General features: G+C 44.3%; 1 protein-coding gene across 3 annotated transcripts; it reads left to right on the plus strand.

Moving 5' to 3' along the window:
- Positions 1–7,632: 7,632 nt before the first annotated feature.
- On the plus strand, positions 7,633–24,491 carry TRIM47 (tripartite motif containing 47). 3 transcript variants are annotated; one of them, XM_027872989.1, is made up of 7 exons: positions 7,633–8,312; positions 9,972–10,067; positions 10,962–11,192; positions 11,552–11,750; positions 13,907–13,981; positions 14,371–14,841; positions 23,158–24,491. In XM_027872989.1, exons 1-7 carry the CDS (start codon positions 7,665–7,667, stop codon positions 23,172–23,174), a joined length of 1,737 nt encoding a protein of 578 aa, XP_027728790.1. In that variant the 5' UTR covers positions 7,633–7,664; the 3' UTR covers positions 23,175–24,491. The 3 variants fall into 3 exon arrangements, with proteins under 3 accessions (XP_027728790.1, XP_027728791.1, XP_027728789.1); XM_027872990.1 differs by lacking the exon at positions 23,158–24,491 and adding an exon at positions 21,799–22,255; XM_027872988.1 differs by lacking the exon at positions 23,158–24,491 and having other exon boundaries at positions 14,371–16,058.
- The last annotated feature ends 556 nt before the right edge of the window (positions 24,492–25,047 follow it).

Below are 25,047 nucleotides of genomic sequence, written 5' to 3' on the forward strand. Positions count from 1 at the left end.
TTTAAACAGGGCCTCTAACAAAAAAGGCCCTGTGCCAGAGGTATCCATGATTCTAGTAGATGTTTTCAGTTGGTCCAGGAACTGGCCAAGTTCCCGGAGCAAGCAAAACATCTTGGAATATTAACTAACTTGATATGTTCTGATGAACTGGCCAGGTTCCCAGAGCACATCTTTTCCTGAGAACTGGCTAAATTCTCAGGTCAACATAGATAACCACACTCTGGCTTATAGCCCAATGTTTAGAGTCATACAGGGGACATGGAAGATCTTTCCTTATAAGATTTATCAATCACTCTTTCTAAAAGCTACGTAACGTGGGTTGACTAAATGATTCTCAAATGATAACCTTTGGGAGAAATATATTTGTGGAGGGTTGAGTCAATAGCGTTAGAGAATCATACCCTGGTTTCTCAAGTTCTCTTCTAGAACGCTAAAGAGTATATAAACCAGCCAAGTTCTGGTAACCCAACTGGTTAGTGGGAGAGTAGGGAGTTGTGATGAGGATGTCCCCATTGGCTACAAATAAAATGATCGACTATGTCTTCCTAGGACAGAATAAGGAAGCATGTTACCTACCTCCTCAGAGAGATATATGGACACAAGGGGCAGAAAGAGATATGCACCTTTTAACAGGTCTGTTATAATAGAGGTTAATAATAAGGTTGCCTCCCAAAAGGGACATTGAAAGGTTTTTTTAAATGAACAGGAGAGAAGAGAAGAAAGTTTAGAAGGAAGCACAGAAGAGGAGGATAGATTTGTTTGTTTTGGGTTTTTTTGTTTGTTTGTTTTTTGTTCTTTGGTGAGGCAATTGGGGTTAAGTGACTTGCCCAAGGTCACACAGCTAGAACGTGTCAAATGTTTGGTCTGAGGTTGTATTTGAATTCAGGTCTTCCTGACTTAAGGGCCAGTGCTCTATCCACTGTGCCACCTAGCTGCCCCAAGGAGGATAGATTTGAAAGTAATGCATATACTGTATACTTAAATTGGATTTAATTAATTTTTTCAAGTAACAAGCATTTATTTCCTTTACCTCCCACCTTCTCCCACCAACTAAAAGAAAAAGAAAAATAAAACCCTTGTAGCAAATATTGTTATATTCATCAAGCAAAACAAATTCCCATATTGACTATGTCCAAAATGTGTTGAATTTATTAATATTAATTGTTAATTAATAAACTGCATATATTACTTTTTAAAGCAAATAGTGTGAAATGGAGATTTATGGTTTCATACATAATTTCCTTTTTATATTCTTCTGTGAATATGGAAATGCTTTACTGTGTGTGTGTTTGTTCAGGATGAGGATTTTTTAAAAAGAGAAAAAGTTAGAAAAAGAGACAACGCCCCTCTTCACTGAAGCATTTGTTCTACTGCATAGAGAAGAGAAGGAGATTCAGAAGGAAATACAGATAAGCAGTATTGCTTGGAAAAGAACATGTGGGGTTTATTATATGCTTTTTAAAAAGCAAGCTTACATAATAGGGATCCATGGTTTCACATATAATCTTTTTTTGTTCTATTTTGCCTAGGGAAATTTTCTTTTTAGGGGATGTTGGCTAATTCAGAATAAAAAAAAATTAATGAGAAGAAAATGTGTGATTTTTCCACTTTATGCTTTCAACTTACTCTGCCACTTGACATCACAAAATAAATGTCTATGTGTTGATATGGAGTGAGATTTTCCAGAATTTATATATTTATGTATATGTGTGTGTACATGTATATGCATGTATGTGTGTGCATATATATGTGTGTGTGTATATATATATATATTTTTTTTTTCTCATTTCTCATTTCATTTGGAGGCCAACCCTCTAGTGAATAGTCTAGAACCTAGCTGGACTCTTCATAAAGCAGGCACACAAAGCTAGCTGTCATTTGATATTTTTCTAGGTCAATGAACCATATTCCAACTTCTCACCCTTCTCAATCTCCCCCTCTCCCACACACACACCCAGAGCATTAACCCTGGGTAGCTTCCTGACTTTGTTTATTCCCCGTCCCCATTCTTGTTGGTAATAAGAATATTGTGGTAACCCAGGTTATTTCCAATAGGGTACTTCTCTTCTACCTACATGGTTTGAAACTCTTCTCCAATGTGATAAATGTTCTTTGAGAGCTACTTTGGGGTAGCCCCCAGCAGCCAAGGAGATGGTGAAGTCTTTCTATGTTCATCAAAGCTAGTCATCAGACAACAAAGATTGTCACAAGGTGCAAATTCAAAGTCTTTTTGGTTGGGTGAACCGTTTCAGGAACCCATGCTGACTTCTGCATCTCAACGATAAACTTCAGTAAGAACAGGTCTCTAAAGAGGGCTAAATAGAGTTAAACTAGGGAGGGAATCACTTGGTAATGCTCTGTGTGTGTGTGTGTGTGTGTGTGTGTGTGTGTATTTTAACTTTCCCTCTTAAAAGCTTTTTAACCTTGGTCAAGTCTTGTCTGACACCTAGACCAGAAAGTTAGGGAGGAACATGAAAATCCCTTCAGCTATCTGCTAGGGACCAAGCTAGTGGCGACAGGAAAGATATGCTTTGGAGACAAGCCTTTGAAACTCATTTCCTGCCTCCATTACATAATTCCTCAGGACCCCGGGGTTAGCTCACCCCCTCCCAGGGGCTCTGGGCTCATAAGGACCTGGATTCATCTTGGTAAGGGGGTAGCCTGAGCCCAGAAAAGGACATAGTCACTCTCTGGCTATAACTCCATCCCAGGTTAAAACTCCAGAGAATTCTAAAAGACAAAAACAAAACAAAACAATACTTCTCTTCCCTCTCAGCAAAGGACCTCACCTCACACTTTGTCAAGAGAGCTGAGGCCACGCAATGTCAGCTCCTTCTCCTTGATTCTGTACTTTACATTCTCTCGATAACAGTCTCTGTTCTCTCCTTCTTCACGTCAGTCTCAGAGGAAAAGGTGATCCTTCTTCTAGCCAAAGTTAAATCTCTCTACTTACTTTCCTGATTCCCCCTCGATGCTGCTGCCATTATGCTAAGATTATCTTCAATTTATTTTGTGTATACCTTATTTGTGCAGAGTTGTTTGCATGTTATTTCTCCTATTAGACTTTGATATCCTTGAGATCAGGGACTATTTTTGCCCTTTTTTTTTTTTTTTTTTTTTTTTTGCAAACCTAGCCCTTAGCAGTGCCTGGAGATGAGCTGTTGTTGGTTGTTCAGTCGTTTTTTAATTGGGTCCAACTCTTCATGACCCCATTTGGGGTTTTCTTGGCAAAGATACTGGAGTGGTTTGCCATTTCCTTCTCTAGCTCATTTTACAGATGAGAAAACTGAGGCAAACAAGGTAAAGTGATTTGCCCAGGGTCAAGTGTCTGAGGCCAAATTTGAACCCAGGTCCTCTGGACTGCAGGCCCAGGTGTTCTATCCACTTCACCACCTAGCTGCCCTCCAGCTCATTTTACAGATGAGGAAACTGAGGCAAACAGGGTGAAGTGACTTGTCCAGGATCACATAGCTAGTAAATGTCTGAAACCAGATATGAACTCAGGAAGATAAGGCCCAACTTCAGGCGCAGCCCTCTATCCACTGTGCTCCTAGCTGCACTGAGTAGGTGCTTAATAAATGCTAGTTGTCTTGACTTGGTATGCCATTGATTCCATCTCTTTCTATCTCCTCCTTATCCAGCTTTTTCCATCACTTCCTCTCACTCTCTAATATTTAATCTCTCTTTGTCCTCTTGCTCTTGACAACAAACAAGCCAGGTATCCTAGATCCTTAAAAACAAACAAAACAACAAACCTTACTTTGCATCCCTCAGGCCATCATCCTATGCCAGTCATCCTTTGCATTATCAAACTCCTAGAAGAAGCTATCTTCACTCATTGCCTCCACTTCCTCACCTGACTCTCGTGTTTAAACCCAACACTTGGATGAAACTTTTCTCTGAGGTTATCAATAACCTTTTAAAAAATAAATCTTGTTGATATCTTTTGTCTAAATTTCCCCTGTAACCAATAACCTTTTAGTAATTAAATCCAAAGTTTTTTCCTCCATCCTCATCATCCTTGACCAATCTGAAATTGATATTGATACTGTTGACTACCCCTTCCTCCTGGATACTCTCCCCTCGCTGGGTTATCATGACATTTCACTTTCTTGCTTCTCCTTCTACCCATCTGATTACTTCTTCTTAGCTTCCTTTGCTGGATCGTCATCAATATCCCACCTTCTTTGCATGGGTATATTACAGGGCTCTCCTATTTTCTCTTCTCTTGTCTCAGTATATTTTCTCTCTTGTTGGACCCAGTTCCCACAGGTTCAGTTATTATCTTTATACAAATGACTCTCCAAAGAGATATATTCAGCCCTTTTCTCCCTCCTGAGCTCCAGACCTATAGAGTTCAGCTGCCAGCTGGACTTCTCTGCCTGAGTGTCCCATAGACATCTTGAGTTCAGCATGTCCAAACTAGGAGCTCTTTCTCTTTTCCCCAAACTCACACTCTTCCTTAAGTTCCCAGTCTTCCAGTCACCCAGATTCACAACCTTGGGGTCATCCTTGATATTCCACTCTCCCTCACTCCCGATATCCAATCAATTATGAAATCCTGACAATTCTGCCTCCACATCTGCATCTCGCCCTTCCCCTGACCCTGACACAGCCATCACCCTACTTCAGTCCATCACTTCCCATCTGGACTATTGTAATAGCCTGATAATTGGCCTTTCTACCTTCAGTTGTTCCCCTCTCTACTCTGTCCTTCACAAAGATATAAAATTGATCTTCCCAAAGTACAGGCATCACTTTACTGCTCAAAGAGCTTCACGATACAATACAACCTCTAGAATAAAATACAGATGCCTCTGTTTGGCATTTAAAGCCCTCTACAACCTGACTCTATCCTGTTTTTCTAAACAGATTTTATATTAATTCTCATTATACATCCTATAGTCTGGCCAGACTGATCTACTTACTGCTCCTTATACATGACATTTCATATCTGGCCCCTGGACCTTTGTACAAGTTGCAGGGGGGCCCCCCATGCTTAGAATGCTCTTTTTCCTCACTTTTTTTTAAGGCAATTGGGGTTAAGTGACTTGCCCAGGGTCACACAGCTAGTAAGTGTCAAGTGTTTGGTCTGAGGCTGGATTTGAACTCAGGTCCTCCTGACTCCAGGGCCGGTGCTCTATCCACCTAGCTGCCCCTCTTCCTCCCTTTTACTGTTCAAAATCCCTAGCTCCCTTTGAGGCTCAGCACAAATGCCACCTCCTACAGGTGACTTTTTGATTTCCTACAGTTAGTACTGTCCACATGCCCATGAATGACTCCATATTTACTTCTTGCATATAACACTGTAACATTGAACATTGGCTCTTCAAACTGGGACCTTTTTATTGGGTGACTCAAGGGTTATCTGCCTACAGAAACTGTAATGTCATTGTATTAATTATCCCCCATAGGAGTACAATGCCTACCAGATGTAGACCCCTAATAAATGCTCATGGAATTGAAGTGAAGGTCATTGCTAAGAACATCCCTCTAAGGCTACACAATGCCCAGTACACAGTAGGAACTTTAAAAATGCTTTTTGACTTGACTTGATTCTCTCTCACCTCCTCCACCAGACTAAATATCTTACTTTCCTCTTTGGGTTCTCATGTAGAACTGACTGGGAGTTTGAAAGGCAAAATTCCCTCTCTTCCATCTCCTTCCAGCCTGAGGCAGCCAGATGGTGCAACAGATGAAGCTCACTGAGTCTGGAGTCAGGAAGACTTTAGTTCAAATCCAGCCTCAGACATTTATAAGTTGTGTGACCTTGGGCAAGTTACTGCATTTGCCTCAGTTTCTCCATCTGTAAAATGAGGATAATAGCACTTTTCCTGGCAACATTGTGGTTAAGATCAAATGAGATATTTGTAAAGCATTTAGCACATTGTAGGTGCCAAATAAATGCTTGTTTCCTTTCTTCTAAATTTAGCACCATCCACTTTTTCTGTTATCTCATGCTGGGTACCACCAATTGCCACCAGCATGCCTGACTTTTTGGGTCATTCTCATTCACCTCTCCTTCCTGACCTAGGCATGAATAAATCCTTTTTCCCTTAAGTTCAGCTGACAGAAGGATGGGATTTTTCTTTTTCTTTTCTTTTTTTCTTTTTAGACAATTGGGGTTAAGTGACTTGCTCAGGGTCACACAGCTAGTAAGTGTCAAGTGTTTGGTCTGAGGCTGGATTTGAACTCAGGTCTTCCTAACTTCAGGGCCAGTGCTCTATCCACTGTGCCACCTAGCTGCCCCTAAGGATTTTTCAAAGGGAAATTTTACTGAAAAATGGAAAAAAAAATACCTATACAATTAGAGTTTACAGCATCATTATCTGAAGTTTCACTGTAGTTATAAATGGCCTCCACTATACATATTCTGGATATTAAATTCCTAGTTCCTCTTCTTGGCATCAGTGTCTGGGATGAATTGAAGGTAAAAAGGGGATTTGGCCAATTCACACTGTGTCCCAAGGGGGCAAGGAGGGTCATCACAGTGTCCCAAGGGAGCAGTTCTGACAGTGGCAGTTGATACCCAGCTTGGAATCACACACACCCACACACCCACACACCCACACCCACACACACACACACACACACACACACACATAAACTGATGGACAGATTAGGTGAAACACAGTAAAGGGGGCAGTCAGGTAACAACTGGCCAAAGCCAAAGTTACCAGAAAGAGCAGGTGGGGCTGGGGCCCATGGGAGGCAAAGACAAATGAGAGAGTTATTCAGTCACATGCACTGATCCCTCCCTTCCTGGGGTTTTCCCTCACAGTGGGCTGAGGTCAGCTTCCTAATCAAGATCTAAGGAGGCCACCAACAGTTCCCTCATTAAGTATGAAACTAAGGGGTAAACCATAAACTAAGGAATTATTTTTTTCCTTTTTTTTTCTCAGCCCATGAGAAAGAAGGGAAATATTTTTAGATGTAGGGAAGTTACCAGAGTAAGAAACATTAAAACAAGTGCAACAGCAGAAACTATGGAGAACAGGTAAAGGAAGTGGGAGTATAGATTGGCAGGGTGGGAGGTACTAGCAACGATTTATTCATTACCTGTAGTGCAGAGAGGAAAGAGAGGCAGGTCTAAACAAAAGTTCCTCTCCCCTGAGCTAAATCAAGAACGGAAAGGGGAAGGATGTAAGAAATGTTTGTCCTCAGAGTCAGCAATTCAAGAATTTTAATAATAGGCTGGAGGAAGTGCCATAATGAAAAAAAAAAAAATGCTAATCCAAGAGGGTCCTGGATAGAGTAACTTCAGAATAGGGAGATGCCCTTAGACATATCTGTTAGGGCAGTTCCTCTCCACCCTCAATAGTCCATAATCGTTCTTTCCTTGAGGCGCATCCCATCAGATAAGGAGGACTGTTAGTCCTCCAAAGGGAATGCCAAGTCTGGTACTTGTTGGCTCTACCTGAAACAGAGCTGGGAAGGTTCAGCTAGTGAAGGCAGGATACCTTCCACAGGCCAGGCTCAGGGCTATGGTCTGAAGAGTCCGAAGGCGGGACCGCGGGGAAAGGAGGGGGAGGGCGGTCCGAGCGAGCTGTGAGGGCGGGAGGGGGCTGAACCTTTGAGCAGTGCTCAAAGGGGCGGTGCTGCTGAGCTACAGCGCTTTGCTCGCTCCTGGGCTGGAGCAGTGCAGGCGGAGCCCCTCGGAAGCGATGGACGTGAGCGGTCCCTTTAGCTGTCCTATCTGCCTAGAGCCACTTCGGGAGCCCGTGACGCTGCCCTGCGGTCACAACTTCTGCCTTGCCTGCCTGGAAGCGCTCTGGCCGCACCGTGGACCCGGGGGACCCGGGGGATCCAGTGCCACTGCCCGCTGTCCACTGTGCCAGGAGCCTTTCCCCGACGGGCTGCAGCTGCGCAAGAATCACACGCTATGCGAACTGCTGCAGCTGCGCCAGTCTGGCCCCAGCCAGACCCCAGCCTCTGCCCCCGCCCCAAATCAAGCCCCGGCGTCGGAGCCCTCGGCGCCTTGCGCCCCAGAGCCGTGGCCGGAGGGCGAGGAGCCAGTGCGCTGTGACGCGTGCCCCGAGGGCGCGGCACTTCCTGCGGCTCGCTCCTGCCTCTCATGCCTGGCTTCTTTCTGCACTGCCCACCTGAGGCCCCACGAGCGCAGCCCAGCCTTGCGCGGCCACCGCCTCGTACCTCCCTTGCGCCGGCTCGAGGAAAGCCTGTGTGCCCGACACCTGCGGCCCCTGGAGCGCTACTGCCGAACTGAGCGAGTTTGCGTGTGCGACGCCTGTGCGGCCCAGGAACATCAAGGACATGAGCTACTTTCCCTGGAGCAAGAGAGGGCTCTCCAAGAGGTAAAGTGTACGGGGCTTAATTCTCTGGGAGGAAGCAGGTTGAGAGCGCTGAGCGGAGAAAGTGAAGTTCCAGAGGGTACATTAGCGCTTTTTCGCCGGGTGGCACAGGAAAAGCTCCTAACGGAAGCTTGGCAGACCTCTAAGAGATAAGTTAGGGGAGCAGGAGATCCAGGAGTAGGAGAGGGCTGGCCTGAGCACCTGGATCCCTCATACAACCTGGTGGGAAAGGCTGGGAGGGAGGCTTGGTCTTGCTTCCAGCTTTCTTCTCCCTGCACATCTCTGAGCCACCCCAACTCCCAGAGACTGGTCTGGAGGACCGTTGCACAGCCCAGGCTCCCGATGTCCTTTCTGTCCCAGAACCTGGAGCCTGAATTGATCAGACTTTCTCCTGCTTCTCAGGGGCAGCGGGCTTGGGGGAAATGGGATGTGGCTGGCTAGCTGGCAATGTCAAGCTCACAGATCCTCTGTCCAGCTGTCCTTGGGGTTCTTGGCGGGAGCATGTGCACAACCCCGCCCATTCTCTTCTTCCCTCTCGGAGCGCCTCTCTGCACTCTCCTCTCCCTCCACCCCCTCCAATCCCGACCGTTTCCTTTGGCTTCAGTCCCAGGCTTGGCGCCTCAGGCCTCGGGATTTTCCGTCTCCTCCCTGGAGCGCCCACCACCTCCAGCCTGGAGGGAGTGACTCATGCTACCCAAGGGTTTTGCCTAGAATTCCCTGTTTGTAGAATTGGTTGGGGATACCAACCCCGTAGGATAGTAAACCTCTCCCTCAAGACAACTTGCCCGGTGCTGCCCCCCACCGTCCTTCTCCTCCTACCCTCAAATAGAGTTTAAATGAGACTGGGTCTCTTGCCTCGTACTTGCCCCCTTACCTACCACTGACTGGTCGGCAGCTATTAGGCTGAGAGGAAGCTGAGGGACTTGACAACTGGATGCTTTTTGCTGCTGCTTTGGGCCGAGCTTGAATATCAGAGAATTAGTTGGAAGAGACCTCAAAGGTCATTTAGCCCAACGGGTAACCAAAATGTGATTGCCTTGACAACTTTCCCATAGATATCTAGTGTGGCTTGATAAGAAACAGAAATTCACCATCCTCCTCTAGTCTCACTAAGGTAGGGCAGCCCTTTCCTCTTCTGGATATCTCTGATTGTTAGAAAGTTGTTTTTGTTTTTAAATAATGACCCTAAATCCACCTCCCATCTATTAGTTTACATTTTGTACTTGCAAAACAAATCTATAATTCTCTGTGTCCACATGACATTCCTTCAAATACAGGAAATATTTGAAGACTCCGAAGTTTTCTCTTCTCCAGACTAAATATCCTCTATTTCTTCATACAGCATGGTTTTGACCCTCCTAGTTGTTCTCCTCTAGCTGTAATACATGAATGATTCCCTCTAACTCATTAATATATTCTTTGGAAGGGCAGCTAGGTGGTACAGTGGATAGAGCACCAGCCCTGGAGTCAGGAGGACCTGAGTTCAAAAATTTGACCTCAGACACTTAATATATCTATATATATTCTTTGAAGCAGAAGCACTGCTAGAATTCCTTCTAGAATTACCTCACCCAGCTAGCCATAGACACCTTCACCTCTGGACCCCTGGAAGACCAAGTCTGTGTTAGCTCGGTGAGTTGACTTGGATTCTCTGCCCCTCAGGCTGAGAGCCCCGAGGTCCTGAGTGCTGCAGAGGACCGCTTGGATGAGCTGGGTGCTAGTATCGCACAGTCTAGACGTACGGTGGCCCTCATAAAGGTAAGATGCCTAAGTCCCTTGGGACATTCAGATTCTGGAGAGAAGGAGGTAGGGCTTGGGTTACCTTTTCTCCTTTATTTGACATGGACAGTATCCTGGGTGGGATTTGCCAAGTGAACTAGGCAGATCTCTGTGGTACTAAGGCACTAACTAGGCAACCCTCTTTCCCTCTTCCCAAGTACAAATAGCATAGATTTTCCCCAGGTATATGCCCTCCCACCTAGGTCTGATCCAGGATAGAGTTACAAAATTGGTGCCTTTCTATGTATGTTGCTTAACTGTTTTATTCAGTGTGGAAGTATGGGTTCAAGTCTATGCATAGTAGGAAGGCAAAAAATAATCTTAAAGTCACAGATTCATAGAGTTGAAAGATACATTAGAAATGATCTATTCCAGGCAGCTAGGTGGCACAGTGGATAGAGCATCAGCCTTGGATTCAGGAGGACCTGAGTTCAAATTCAGCCTCAGACACATAACACTTACTAGCTGTGTTACCCTGGGCAAGTCACTTAACCCCATTGCCTAACCAAAAAAAAAAAGAAATGATCTATTCCAATCCCCTACCAGAAATATATGTTTCATCTGTCCTAGCCCATTGAGTGGCAATCTAGGCTCTGTTTCATCATCTTCAAAGGTGATACTGCTTCATGGTAGAACTCATTGTATTTTGGGGACAGTTCTATTTTTTTTTAAGGCAATAAGGGTTAAGTGACTTGCCCAAGATCACACAGCTAGTGTCTGAGGCTGGATTTGAACTCAAGTCTATTCTGACTCCAGGCTGGTGCTCTATCCACTGTGCCACCTAGTTGCCCTAGGACAGCTCTAGTTTAGAGAAGGAGGAGCCACAGATTAACTTTCCTCTTCTCCTTCCCTTCCCCCCCCCAACCTGTGCAGAGTGCCGCACTGACAGAGCGGGAAAAGGTGAGCCAATTGTTTATAGAGGCAATAGGTGCCCTCCAGGGCTTCCAGTCTGAAGTGATGGGCTTCATTGCTGAAGGGGAGGCTGCCATGCTAAGTCGGGCCCAGGGGGAGCTTCGGCAGCAGGAGGAGCAGAGAGCCCGGCTGAGCTCCGCCCGACAGAACCTGAGTCAGGGCCCTGACATCGACTCCATTAGTTTTCTCCAGGTGAGGAGGGGCAGGTCAGGAATAAAGGATGGAAGTTCTGGGAAGAGGAAACAGGGCCTGGAAGGAGTGGTATCCTAAGAACAGTGAACTGTGGAGTAATTTTAACTTACTGTTACCATTCTGGGTAGAAAGGGTAAGAGACCAAGGAAGGAATCTGGGCTACCTGAATAGCAAAATCAGGAATAAGCAAGCTGTAAAACTACATGCCCTTGGAACTGTACCCAGTGACCTGGCATTTTGGGCTGCACCCAGTTTCTTGGTAAAGACTGATCCATCTTAGTTGTGGGAGGATTGGGCAAGGGAGGGGTTGTGGTAAGCAATGTCCTAACCACGGTAACTGGCATTCTACCCTGGCATAGGAGCTTCTGGCATTAAAGTTGGCACTGGAGGAAGGGGGTGGCTCTGGGTCAGGCCCCCCAAAAGAACTGAGTTTTACCAAGTCGTCCCAAGCTGTGAAAGCTGTTAGAGACCTCCTGACTTTGGCCTGTGCTAACCAGTGGGAGTTTCTACGGGGGATGGAAAGGGATACAGACAATTCACAGAAACTGGGTTTGGAAGGTGAGTGTCTTTCGCCCAAGGTGACTCATTACTCATCCTTGCCCCAGGTGACTCACCTCCTCTCTTCTCCCTCTCCAGCCTCCCTCCCCTCCAGTCTTTAGTGCCCACCCAGGCGCTGAGACTGGAAACTCTCCCTGGTACAGGGTGGAGCCAGAGCCATGGCTATGCTTGGAATTTTATCCCTGGCTAATGACAGAATGGGGATCGGCCCCCAAGGGAGGGACTGGCTGGGGTAGCAACAGGAACTACTTAAAGGAAATTTAATCTCTATGGAACTCCTTCTTCAGTAGCAAGAAAGGATTGTCCTAACCCGGGGGTGGGGAGCCTGCAGCCTCAAGGCCACATGTGGCCCTCTAGGTCCTCAAGTGCAGCCCTTTGACCGAATCCAAACTTCATCCACTGGGCTCCAGCAGGGGTTATATAGCCTCAACAAGGACACTTCATCTGCTAAGGTCATAGGATGATTATAGGATATAGGATTATAGATATATTACAGATCATGTAATAATGATGATAATCATCATCATCATCTAGCACTTTATATAGCACTTTAAGGTTTGCAAAGTGTTTTACATATGTTATTCCATTTAGGGGCAGCTAGGTGGCACAGTGGAGAGAGCACTGGCCTTGGAGTCAGGAGGACCTGAGTTCAAATCTGGCCTCAGACACTTGACACTTACTAGCTGTGTGACCCTGGGCAAGTCACTTAACCCCATTGCCTAGCCAAAAAAACAACAACAACAAAAAACAAAAACATGTGTTATCCCATTGGATCCACACAACAACCCTATGAGGGAGAGAGAGGAAAACCTGAAGCTGAAGGAAAGCCCAGGGAAAAACACAACTAGGAAGAATTTGAACGTGATCTTCCTGACTCCAAGTCCAGCGCTGTACCTACTATGCTACCTAGCTGTCCAACCCTTTCATTTCACAGATGAATAAACTGAGGTCCTGAGAAGTGAAAGTGACTGACCCAAGGTCACACAGGGGTAGAGCAGCAGAGTCAGGATTTGAATTCAGGTGCTCTCACTCCAAATCCAGTATTCTTTATTCTGCTTTCTTTCTTGTAACAACACACTCCTCCATCTCGCTCTCTTTCCTTCTTTCCTGCTTCCCTCTTCAGAGGTTCCCAAAGTGGGCAATATTGCCCTGGGGGATGCTAGAATGATCCAAGGTGGGTAGTAGTAGCCTCGAGTGCAGTTGCCCGGGGGGGGGGGGGGGGGGGGGGGCGTTGAATAAAAGAAACATAAGGAAAGAAGAGAAGAGAAGAAAATTTTGAAAAACCGTTTGTCCATCCATGTTTCATCTGTTGTGTAACAGAATTAATGTCGTAGCAATTACATTATTTTCCAAATAAACACACAAAATGAAGTCTGCCAACAGGCATCAATCAAGTGTTGGCAGGCTAACATGCATCGGCAGGAATATGTGCGTATAATGACTTGTTTACGATATGATGCTATCGGTTACATGACACAATATTGCATCATCAAAATATCAAGGCAGGAAAAAGAACTCACAAATTTACAATAAATTATTAAATTTAAAATGTGTCATTTCAAAATTTTTTTGAAATGACACAAATTAAAAAAAAAACCATTTCTTTAGTAGATTTCCAGGGGAGCCCTGGGTAATTTTTTTAAAGGGGATGGTAGACCAAATAAATTTGGGAACCTCTGCTCTAAATATCAAATAGATACCTTAAGAAGTGGCTCAGGAGGGGCAACTGGGTGGCACAGTGGATAGAGCACCGGCCCTGAAGTCAGAAGGACCTGAGTTCAAATCCGGCCTCAAACCAAACACTTGACACTTACTAACTGTGTGACCCTGGGCAAGTCACTTAACCCCAATTGCCTAAAAAAAAAAATGGCTCAGAAAAGGAATGGTCTACCCAACCCAGTCTAGGAAGAGTATTTAGTTAATAATCCTGGTCTTGACTCTCGGTTGTGTGTCAGATAGACAGAACAGTCAACCAGCAGATCAGCCAGCTGGTCAATCATTAAGCATGAAACGGAACTTCTCTGGATTTTGGTTCCTTTGTGGTTTAGTCATTGTTGACCAAAATAGCATTTGAGGGAGTGTCTGCACAAGCCACTTCCCCACTATCTACTGTGTTGTCTTGGACCAAACGTTCTTTCACGTTCTTTTTCCTGTAGCTGATGCAGAATCTCAAGATCCCGACAGCACCAATGGTCTGGTGTGCGAAGAGTCAAGAGACTACTTTCTTAAGTGTGAGTGTTTGACTGGCGCCAGACCCCTGGGGCGTTTATTACTCGTGGGTCTTCCACATTCCCCAGGGCCAATCACAGAAACATCCCCCAGCTCCCATAGAAACCTGTGGCATCGCTTGGACAGTGTTAGGAGTAGTTCTGGGGCTCTGGAGTCCTACTGACAAGGTTCCCAAGCCTAGTCCTGCTACTGATTCAGAGGGCAGCTTGTCTCGAGTAGATCCCCGCCCCCTCTAAGGTGTTGAGAGAGTTAGGTGGAGATAACCTATCATCCTCATGAGTCTGAAGGGTGGAAATGGGGGATTGAATCCCTGCTATATTGGAAGAGGAAAACCTGATTCTGGCTCCCTGCCTTTATCTCTGTCTGTCTCTCTCTCTTCCCTGGGGGCCAGTTGCCTTCATTGTAGACCTGGACAGTGACACAGCAGATAAGTTCCTGCAGCTGTTTGGGACAAAGGGCGTGAAGAGGGTGCTGTGCCCCATCAGCTACCCCGAGTCTCCCATGCGCTTCACCCACTGTGAACAGGTGCTGGGAGAGGGCAGCCTGGACCGAGGAACATACTACTGGGAGGTGGAGATCATTGAGGGATGGGTCAGCGTGGGCATCATGGCTGAGGACTTCTCTCCCCGAGAGCCCTACGATCGAGGCCGGCTAGGCCGAAATGCTTACTCTAGCTGCCTGCAGTGGAATGGCCGAAACTTTTCTGTCTGGTTTTACGGGCTCGAGGCCCCCCTTCCTCACCCTTTCTGCCCCACTGTGGGGGTCTGCCTGGAATATGCTGACCGGGCCCTGGCTTTCTATGCTGTGAAGGATGGGAAAGTGAGCCTCTTGCAGAGGCTGCGGGCCTCTAAGCCCCGCCGAGGTGGGTCCCCTCCCTCCCCCTCATCCCCTTTCCAAAGCAGGCTGGACAATCACTTTCCCAACCTGTTCACCCACAGGCTCAAGCCAGCTTTCTTTCTGGAGAGTGTGGATGCACACCTGCAGATTGGGCCCCTCAAGAAGTCATGCATCTCTGTACTAAAGAGGAGGTGATGCTGGGAAAGAGGGACTCCCCTCTTCCTTTCATTCCCAGGAGGATGCTCTGAGCACTCCCTGGTGATTCCCCAGGAAAATTGCCAATGTTATATTTAATACAACCTATACCCCTGTCCTTACCTTCCCTCTGTCCCTCACCACCTCCACTGACAGTCTCCCTTGGGACATTAGGTGGCTAGCATCATGCAACATGTGGCCATTAGACATGGTCCAAGCCTTATCTAACTCTCCAAAGTGACCTTGTCTACCCTCATCCTTTATCACTGTGGGAGTCTTCAGCCTAAGCCAGAAGTGACCCTGGGAGACCAAACTTTCCTTGTCAGATTCCTTTCTACTTTTCCTCTTCCCTCCCTCCAACAACGTTCCTGACTCCCACCAGCTCTTATCTTTGTTTCTGTTACTATTTGCCTTCCCCATTGGAATTTTAATCAAGACAACTAGCACCATGCTGTGCTTAGGAAGAAGGAAGAGGGAGGGGACAGAGCTGAGCTCTGTCTGGTGAGCCTGCCCTTAGAGCAGGAAAGAGAGAGAGAGAATTATGGCCCTAAAATGTCCCTTCAGGAACATAAGGGACCTGGAAAAGAGAGGGGAAATTTCTCTGCCATCCTACCTGTCTCCATTCTCTCCAGCTGCAATTCTGGGCAGGGGCAGCCAGAGGTAAGCTCCCCACCTCCCTCTCCCTGGGTCCTGACCACAGCGATCCATTTTGGGCACTCAGAGTATTTGCTTTGGAAAGGTTGAGTTCCCACCAGCTATTTTCATCCTTGTTGCCATAGCATAATTCTGAACCTTTCTCTTGCCCTTGCCCAAAATCAAACACAGACGCCATTCTCAATAGCTAGAAAATGGGCCTCTGGAAACTGGGCTGTCCTGGGATTGGTCAAAGTCCACCCTATTGTGGACAAATGTGCCCCAAGCGCTAGGACAGAGACTGCTGCTCAACCTGGCACACACACACGCACACAGCTTCCCAAGGGAAATGCCTATGACAACCTGTGTATCAGTAGCAATGTGTATCTACAATAAAGGGAAGTACGGTCTTGGTGTTTGTCTTTACCTCTCTTATCCTGGTGTCCAGAGAGTCCTGGCTTCACCAATAGAGGTAACTGGGAGTTCTGCATATTTGGAGCACTATGCACTCTTTCTTTTTTTTTTTTCCAAAGAAAGAATGTATTGCTTGGAGCCAAGGAGGTGAAAGTGGCCAGAATTCCTAACTCCATTACCCAGCCTTTCCATATATACTACATTATAGTAGGTATGTCTGGATGCAGGTTTGGGCAACACCAGGCAGGAACAAGAGACAAGGGGAGCCATTGGGCCCCTTCACCCGTGCCAGCCACTAAGGTCAGACAGGACACTAGCAGGGCTATGCAGAGCAGAGACACACACCAAGGCCATACAAGTCCTGGTGCTTCCCTTCCGGCTAAAAATAGCTCCCCTTACAGCATTCCCAGCCATTCATTTCTTGCCTAAGTCACCGGATGTTGTCTTTTTGGGTGGGGGCGCCCTTGCTCCTTGCTGCAGTGGTTCTGAACATGGTTCCCTTGGCAACCCCATGTTCTTACTCTACCAATGAAAACTGCTGTTGCACCAAGGGCCTGGGGCGCTGTTCCCACTCCCTTTCCACTAAGTATCCTGTATTCTCTGGATCCATTGCGTGCAGTCCAGGAGACTGGGAAGGGTTGGCCTATAACAGGAGGCCTTCGGCTCCCCTTTCTCACACTACTTAGCTCAATATATTCCCACTCCAGTACGCTGGATGGAGAGTAAAATGTACTCAATTACAATGTAAATCAGGTATGGGACAGATATTTTTTTCCTTTACTCAAGAAATGCTTAATGCCAAAGGCTCTTATGAGTACACATTGTCAAAAACTTAAGCTGACTAAACAAGTGTCAATAGTAACTGCTGTTATACTCTTCTGGGAGGGTGAGCTTAAATACCACGGCACCCTAAACCAGTTTGTCTGACTGTTGAGTAGGCATTGCTGTGTTTCTCACTGTGAGGCTCCGTGCTGTCCTCTCAAAGTCCATGTCTGCCAGGCAGCCAGGTAGCCAGGTCAGGGCTCGGGGTTCTCTTCTTGTCAGTGGTCATATTCTCTAATGCAGAAACTTTCTCTGCCACCAGTAAAGCCCTACCCAGTGGATCCCAGGATCTCTAGATCTCTTGAACCCATTCGGTTTTCTCTGGGACTGAACACATCTATCCCAAGATCAGTGTTCAGTCAAGTGATCGGGCAAAGAAACGTAGAAGCAGTAACCCGACACCCAGACAAGGTACATGCTTTAATGGCTGCATTCTCTACCGTTGCCCATTTCTGCTGGGATGGAGGGAAAGGGCCTCTCCTGGAGAGCCCCTTGCCACATGGAGAGAGTCCAGGGAAGAGAGCTGGGGTGGAATCACCCTTTCTGAAAGGTCCGTTGAGTGATCAGCTCTTCCTGCCAAGAAGAAGAAAATGTCCTTGGGTCCTGAGTCACCAGAAGCAGGCAGGGGCATCGTCCTCAAAGGCCTGGAGGAAGGAGAACCTGAAGTTTTGAACATGCCCTGTTCGACTCCTGGTTATATTACTTGGCCCCCTGAAATAACTCTGCATTAATACCTGGAGTGAGTCCTTCATAAGTGAGAGTAAGATGTAAAGCAGAACAGACCGCTGCTGTATAGGCTTAACAGACGGGCAAGGCTGGGTAGTGTCAGAACCCAGGTCTCCTAATTCCTAGGGCTCTTTGTTCAGTCATTTCAATCATATCCCCATTTGGGGTTTTCTTGACAAAGACCCTGGAGTAATTTGCCATTTCCTTCTCCAGCTCATTTTACAAATGAGGAAAGTGAGGCAAACAGGTTAAGTGACTTGCCCAGGGTCACACAGCTAGTAAGTGTCAAGTCAAATTTGAACTCAGGTCTGCCTGACTCCAAGTTCAGCGCTCTATCCATTGCACCACCTAGCGGCCTCATAATAAACACTTAAATGCTTGACTGACTCATGAAGGGGTTGAATCGAGTTACTTCCAGTTTTATATATAACCACCAGGCGGTGCCAGTGAGCTCAGTCGCCTAAGCTGTCACTCATCCATTAAGCCGAGGCCCATTGAGCATGCTCAAATGGATTTCCATTTCAACCATTCCCCCCCACCCCCTCCTTCCCTTCTCTTCAGCCTCGGTTTGAATCCAGCTGGGGTTTTCTGGGCAAAGGCAAGAGATGTCAGTTTCTTTCCCAATATCCTGTTACTGCTCTCCCCTTTACTGGGCCCATGTGTCCTAGAAGTATCTGGTTCTTTCTCAAATGAACTATTGTCCCTCTTAATGCTTGGATCCTCAGCCAGAAGTCTTTTTTCTGGCGGTGTTAACTTAGACACAAAACCCAGAACTCGAAATCTGCTGCCCTGCCTGGGTTTCGGACTCCCGCAGTTCCCACGGTCATTGCTAGCATTCAAGTGAGCAGAATTGGCACCGCTTCAGCGACCATTATGTACACCCACATGCACTGAGAAAGTATTTAAAGCCATATGGCGTGCAGATATGGCAGTCTTACCAGCTGCCCTGGGCTGTTGTTTTAAGTGAGTAGGGAATGGGACTGAGGAGTGAGGGGTCCCCCTCCAGTCAGTTCTCCACTGGGGATCGTGTAAAGCAAGGGAATAACCCAGCCAACTAAAAGGCAGCCTCACCACAGCTTTCTGCATCCCTGAAAGTCTCCGGCTGCTCTTTGGATTCAGTCCCTGGGAGGGTATGCTGGGTATCACCAGCTCAGCTTGTGATGGTGCAGTTGAGTGTTTGCAGGTTCACACTGAGCTGGCACCTAATTACTATCTTTCTTCATCTGTCAACTAGGTCAGTCTCTTTTCCCCTCTCTTTGCTTCCCTCTCCCTTCTCCTTTCCATCTTTTTCTCTTGCTTGTTTGTTGGGCTTCTCTATCTGCCAGCCCCCTTCAAGGTGAGAGTCAAAACCAGAACTCTGGGCAGTTTGCTATAAAGTTAAATCTGAAACCCCTCAGAGCTGAGAGAGCCCAGGAAAGGGAGCTTCCCTGCTCACAGACAGCTGTGTCTGCTGGCTCCTAAGTTGTTTTCTGAGGAGCTCCCTGCCAAAAGTTAGTTACATATTTTTTTTAAAAACAGATTTTTGGGAACTGTGCACTGTTTTATAATATTTATACAAGAAAAATGCTTTCCAAGTTTCAAAGAACCTACTTACAAATCAAATCGTAAGTTAGAGAATGCCTATGCTATTCTCTGTGTCCTCTCCTTCCTCCATCACACTGGACTTGGGAGAGGGACAGAAGGAGTGGAAGAAAGTTTCTTCTCTGATTGTTCCTTTTTTCTTCATCTTCTGAAAGCTCAATAAACTTTCTTTTTTTAATTCTATTTTTTTTTAGGTCCACATTTTTTCCCTCTCACCCCAACACTCCTTTGAGAAAGCAAGAAAAGCAAAACCTATCACAAACATACATAGTCAAGCAAAACAAATTTTTTGCCATGTCAAAAAAAAATTATCTCAGTCTACACTTTGAGTCCATCATCTCCACAGCAGGAGGCAGCTAGGTGGTGGAGTAGATAGCAAGCCAGGCCTGGAGTCAGGAAGACTTGAATTCAAATGTGACCGTAGACATAGACAAAGCTGTATGACCCTGGGCAAGTCATTTAACCTCTGTCTGCCTCAGTTTTCTCAACTCTAAAATGGGGATATAATAGCACCTACCTTCCAGGGTGGTTGTGGGGATCAAATGAAACAATAATCATAAAGCATTTAGCATTGTGCCTGGCACATAGTACTTGCTATAGAAATGTTAGCTATTATTGTTGTAAATTATTATTATCAGGAAGTAGGTTTTCAGTCTTCTCATTTTGCAGCCTAGTCCTCTGGAACAGAAGTGCTCAAAGTATCATTTCTGGCACCTCTCACCCCATGTCCCCAAGACCCTTTCAGGAATCCATAAGATCAAACTATTTATTTGCCCATTAAAATACTCCATCCTTTTCCAACTACATATCTGTGCAAGGTCAACCAAAGCACAAATGGCAACAAATTGAATTCAAAATGAACGTAAGAATCTAGCTTTCTTCTTTTTTTGCAGGTTGGTTTTTTTTTTTTTGAGGTAAGGGGGGTTAAGTGACTTGCCCAGGGTCACACAGCTAGCTAGTAAGTGTCTGAGGCCCGATTTGAACTCATGTCCTCCTAGGACTGATGCTCTATCTGCTGTGCCACCTAGCTGCCCTCTAGCTTTCTTCTTTTAAGGAAGACAGTGAATAGATTTGCCAAAAATATGCAAAACAGTGTAATTCTTTTCATTCATTTTTTTGTTTTGGAAAATATAGAATTATTTTTCATAGAAATATGTTACTTAAGTTAAAATGTAATGGATTTATATTCTTATTTTAATGAATCAAAATTTATAAAATTTTTCAGTTTTAATTTTTACTATGATAAATATGTAATCTAATACGATAATTTTTATATTTTAATTTATCATTTTAATTAATAATTAATTGAATACATAAATTTAATATGCTAAATATTTAACATAAATATTTAATATGATAGATATAAATCACGTAAACAAAAGCTCTTTGGGGTTCTCAATAATTTTTAAGAGTATAAAAGGGTCTTGAGACCAAAAGTTTTAGAGCTATTAGTCTAGGTAGCAAAATTTCAATTATCCACCTTCTTCAGCTTCCCATAGAGATCAGGTGGTGGGTTGTTTTTTTTTAAATACCATTTTAAGTTTTTTTTAAGTACCATTTTAAATTTTTTTTAAGTACCATCAAGGTGGGTTGGCCTAGTGCCCAGAGAGTTTTCAAAAGCCTCAGGTTTGAATAAGCTGAACTGTTTCCTATACTCCATCGACTGAAGTAAGCCATGTGTTTTATTCACACTTAGCAAGAGATGTGAATTTTAGAGCAGTGAATGAGGGATCTTGACCTGTTTTCTTTGAGGAAGTCCAAGGACTGATTAAAAAAAAAAACTGTTTGGCACAGTAATGGTAAAGCTGTGAATTGGTCTTCTCATTCAAGAAAACAATTTAAAACTATGCCCCAAAAGTCACTAAACTGGGCACACCCTTTGATTCAGCAATACCACAAGTAGTCTATACCATAAAGCAGGGGTGGGGAACCTGAAGACTCAAGGCCACCTCTGGCCCTCTAGGTCCTCAAGTGCGGCCCTTTGACGGAATCCAAACTTCACAGAATAAATCCCCTTAATAAAAAGATATGTTCTGTAAAACCTGCAAAAGAGATTGAAGAAAGAAGAAAATCTACCCATACAAAAAGATTTATAGAAGTTTTTTTGAAGTGCAAAGAACTAGAAATGGAGGAGGTGCCCATCAACCAGGGAGTAGCCAAGCAAATATGTGACTGTAATGAAATACTATTGCTCCATAAGATGTGAGGAAAGGGATGGTTTCAGAAAAACCTGAAAAGATTTGTATGAACTGATGCAGAGTAAAGTGAGCAGAATGAGGGGAACAATTTACGATAACAAAATTGTACAGACAGCAACTTTAAAAGATTCTGATGAATGCAAATAACTTACTATAGTGAGAGAGAACTGATAATGAATTATGCTAGCCACCTCCTGGTTAAGAAGAGATGTAAGAGTCAAGATGCAGAATGAGGCATCTATTTCAGGATAATGTGGAAATTTGTTTTGTTTGACTAAGAATATTGGGAAAATGGATACCTTAATTTGCTTGAGGCCCACTCCTCCTCACTCCCATCCCTCATTATCCAGGTAACCAGAAAAACTGCATGAGGATTAGCTGTATTGGCTTGACATATCAACAATCCTTTGCAGGGACCTAGAGTAAACCTAGCTGGATGTGCAGAAAATCAGCAACTTTGAAACCAATTAAGCTCATACCAGTTTTGAGGCAGACCCTGAGCCTTTGGTGGTTTATGGACCTTCAAGAGACATCCCTATCTTCAAAGACTTTCTTGACTGCAGATTATGAGACTATGGACATATCCTGTTTTGTGTTTTTTGGAGACAAGCTTATCTCTAGAGACTCTCCTAATTTTAGTTATGGGGCTCTCTCTAGGAATATCCTGTTTTTGGAGACATTGCCTTATCAAGCCTTGAACTATGGACTGCTTACCACCAAGAATGCCTTCTGATTTGTGTATCAAAGGGTCACAACTCTGACACCTGGAATTCCTTAGCACCACCCCCCTGCCTTGGGGGAAAGATGGGAGAGAGAGGAAAGACATGCTTGTTAGTTGAAAACTAAAATGAAAAAAAGTTAAATGTTTCATTGATGCTTTTAAAAAGTGCTACTGTCACTCATGATGGAAAATGCTATCCATGTCCAGAGAAAGAACTATGGAGTCTGAAGCAGATTGAAGTATACTATTTTCACCTTTTTTGTTTTTTTTTCCTCTTTCTCATGGTTTTCCCCTTTTGTTCTGATTCTTCTTTCACAACATGACTAATGTAGAAATATGTTTAACTGATTGAACATGTATAACCTATATCAGATTGCTTGCTGTCTTGGGGAGGGGGGACGCAAGGGAGGGAGAGAGAAAACTTTGGAACTCAAAAATCTTATGAAAAATGAATGTTGATCCCAAGAAAGAACTATGGAGTTTGTATGCAGATTGAAGCATACTATTTGCTATTTTTTTTTCTTGTGGTTCCTCCTATTGGTTCTAACTCTTCCTCACAACATCACTAATGTGAAAATATGTTTAATAGGAATGTATATGTATAGTCTATATCAGATTGTGCACTTAGAGAGGGAGGTGGGGTGGGAGGGGGAGAAAAATTTAAAATTCAAAAGCTTATGGAAGTGATTGTTGATAAATTAAAATAAATGAATAAAAAAAAGAAAAAATGAATGTTGAAAACTATCTTTACATGTAATTGGAAAAAAATACTGTTTACAAGAAAAAAGAAAAAAGATATTGCTGTCCTTTACCAAAATCCTTCCCACCCGAATGGAATCCTCCCATACAACAAAGCAATGTAGTTAAACAAAATCCAATATATAAGCTCTGTTGGACAACTATAATTAACCTATCTCTTCCCTCAGCTTAGAGGAGGAAGGTAAAATTCTTTTAAAAATGTTTTTATATACTGTGTTTTGCAAACCTTAACATGCTATACAAAAGTTATTGTAGGTGTTGTTGTAATTATTATACTCTTGTCTCAACACAGATTGCCCCTCCTATTGAGTCATTACCATTGAGACTTGGTAGGGTGGAAGTATCTGCTACCTAGAGTTTTCCAAGTTCCCATGGTTTTTGCCCTTGAAGTAATTTCCACAAATAAAGCCACATGGAGGAGCAAGATAGAAACAGAGGCTGCCATGTGTGACTGATGAAGCATCAACATTGGGCCTTCCAATACTCCATTTAGATCATCCAACTGTGGACACACAAAGAACACAAGGAGAGGACAGTGGAGAATGAGGCCAAGACAGGGACTGAAGCCAAATAATTGAGAGCAGATCGAGACAAAAAAAACAGGCATATGGCCAATGAGATACTTAACCTAAGTGAAGAACACCACTTTTCTTCACTGCCATCCCTGGAGATTGGAAAGCTGTCTTCTATTTACCTTTCTGACTACTTACTTCCTGTTTTCTATCCAACCCAGTGACAGGAGATATGGCTGGGAAGAAAGATATCTTTTCCCATTTGGTTGCACAATGCAGTTGACATTTGGATATTTTATTTCTTTAGTTGTTTATTTGTATGAGGGTGAAACAGATTGAGCAAACCAATCAAGACACCCCACCCCATTAAAATAAGATGCCTTAATGAAGTGAAAACAAGTCTCAATTAACCAATCAAATCAAAGACTTTAAAAGTAAAAAGTTCTTGGATAAATTGGAGTGGCAAAAGAAATCTAGTCATGTCCTCTGGGTCTTCTATAGAAAAGAAGACCAGTTCAGAACCCAAGTTAATTGAATATCTGCAGGAGAAGGACCTTGCAAGCTTCAGAAGTCTAAATGCTTTTGAAATTCACATCTTCCCATACACACCTAAACATTGTGCCAGGACAGCAGCAGCTAGCAAATAGCATCTGCAGTGGGAGCCAAGGTCAGACTGGATACAGATTCGTCACCTGGCAAAGAGCCCAGTGAAGAAGCTACATCATGCCAAAAGTGAACTTTTTCATCACCCCACAAATGGGAGAAAAGGACTCCTAGCAACCAGGAGATGAGTTACCTCTTTGCCACATATGATCTCTAAGCCCGAGCTCATTTCCCCCTGGATTCTATAGATACTTGTAGAAGAGTGAGCCATATACTTTGGGGGAGTGTTTTGTATCAACTATACAATTAGTAAATACTCCTTTCTAAAAGCTGACTAGATGACTGGCATGATTTTCAACTGATAATCATGATAAGAAGCACACGGTTGAGCCTTCTTGAGGTATATATAGCATTAGAAAGACATCCTCAATGCCCATCAGTAGGGAAATGGCTGAACAAGTTGTGAACTATTGTGCTATAAGAAATAATGAGCAAGCGGACTTCAGAGAAACCTGGAAACACTTACGTGAACTGATGCTAAGTGAAGTGAGCAGAACCAGGAGAAAATTGTACACAGTAACAGCCACAATGTGCGATGACTGACTTTGATAGACTCATCTCTTCTTAGCAATGCAAAGACCCAAGACAACTTCAAAGGACTCATTTTGGAAAATGCTGTCCACATCAGAAAAAAGAACCGTGGAGTCTAAATGCAGATCAAAGCATATTATTTGCTCTCTCTCTTTTTTTGTTTGTTTCTTCTTTCTCATGGTTTCTCCCATTGGTTCTAATTTTTCTCTGCAACATGCTAATATGAAAATAGGTTCAATATGAATGTATATGTAGAGCCTATATCAAATTGCACACCATCTTGGGGTGGGGGAAGGGAAGAGATGGGGAGAAAATTTGGAACTCAAAATCTTATGGAAATGAATGTTGAAAACAAAAAATAAGTAAGTTCATTAAAAAAAAAAAAGATATTCCCAACTGTCAAAAGGAAAATTCTTTGTTCAGGCTTTCGCCCTAAATGACAAGACAAAATTCAGGGAAAAAAGAATTAAAAGAGT

This window comes from Vombatus ursinus, unplaced genomic scaffold (genome assembly GCF_900497805.2).
Source record: "Vombatus ursinus unplaced genomic scaffold, bare-nosed wombat genome assembly UNPS02014801.1, whole genome shotgun sequence".
In the NCBI taxonomy this organism is placed as follows: Eukaryota; Metazoa; Chordata; class Mammalia; order Diprotodontia; family Vombatidae; genus Vombatus; species Vombatus ursinus.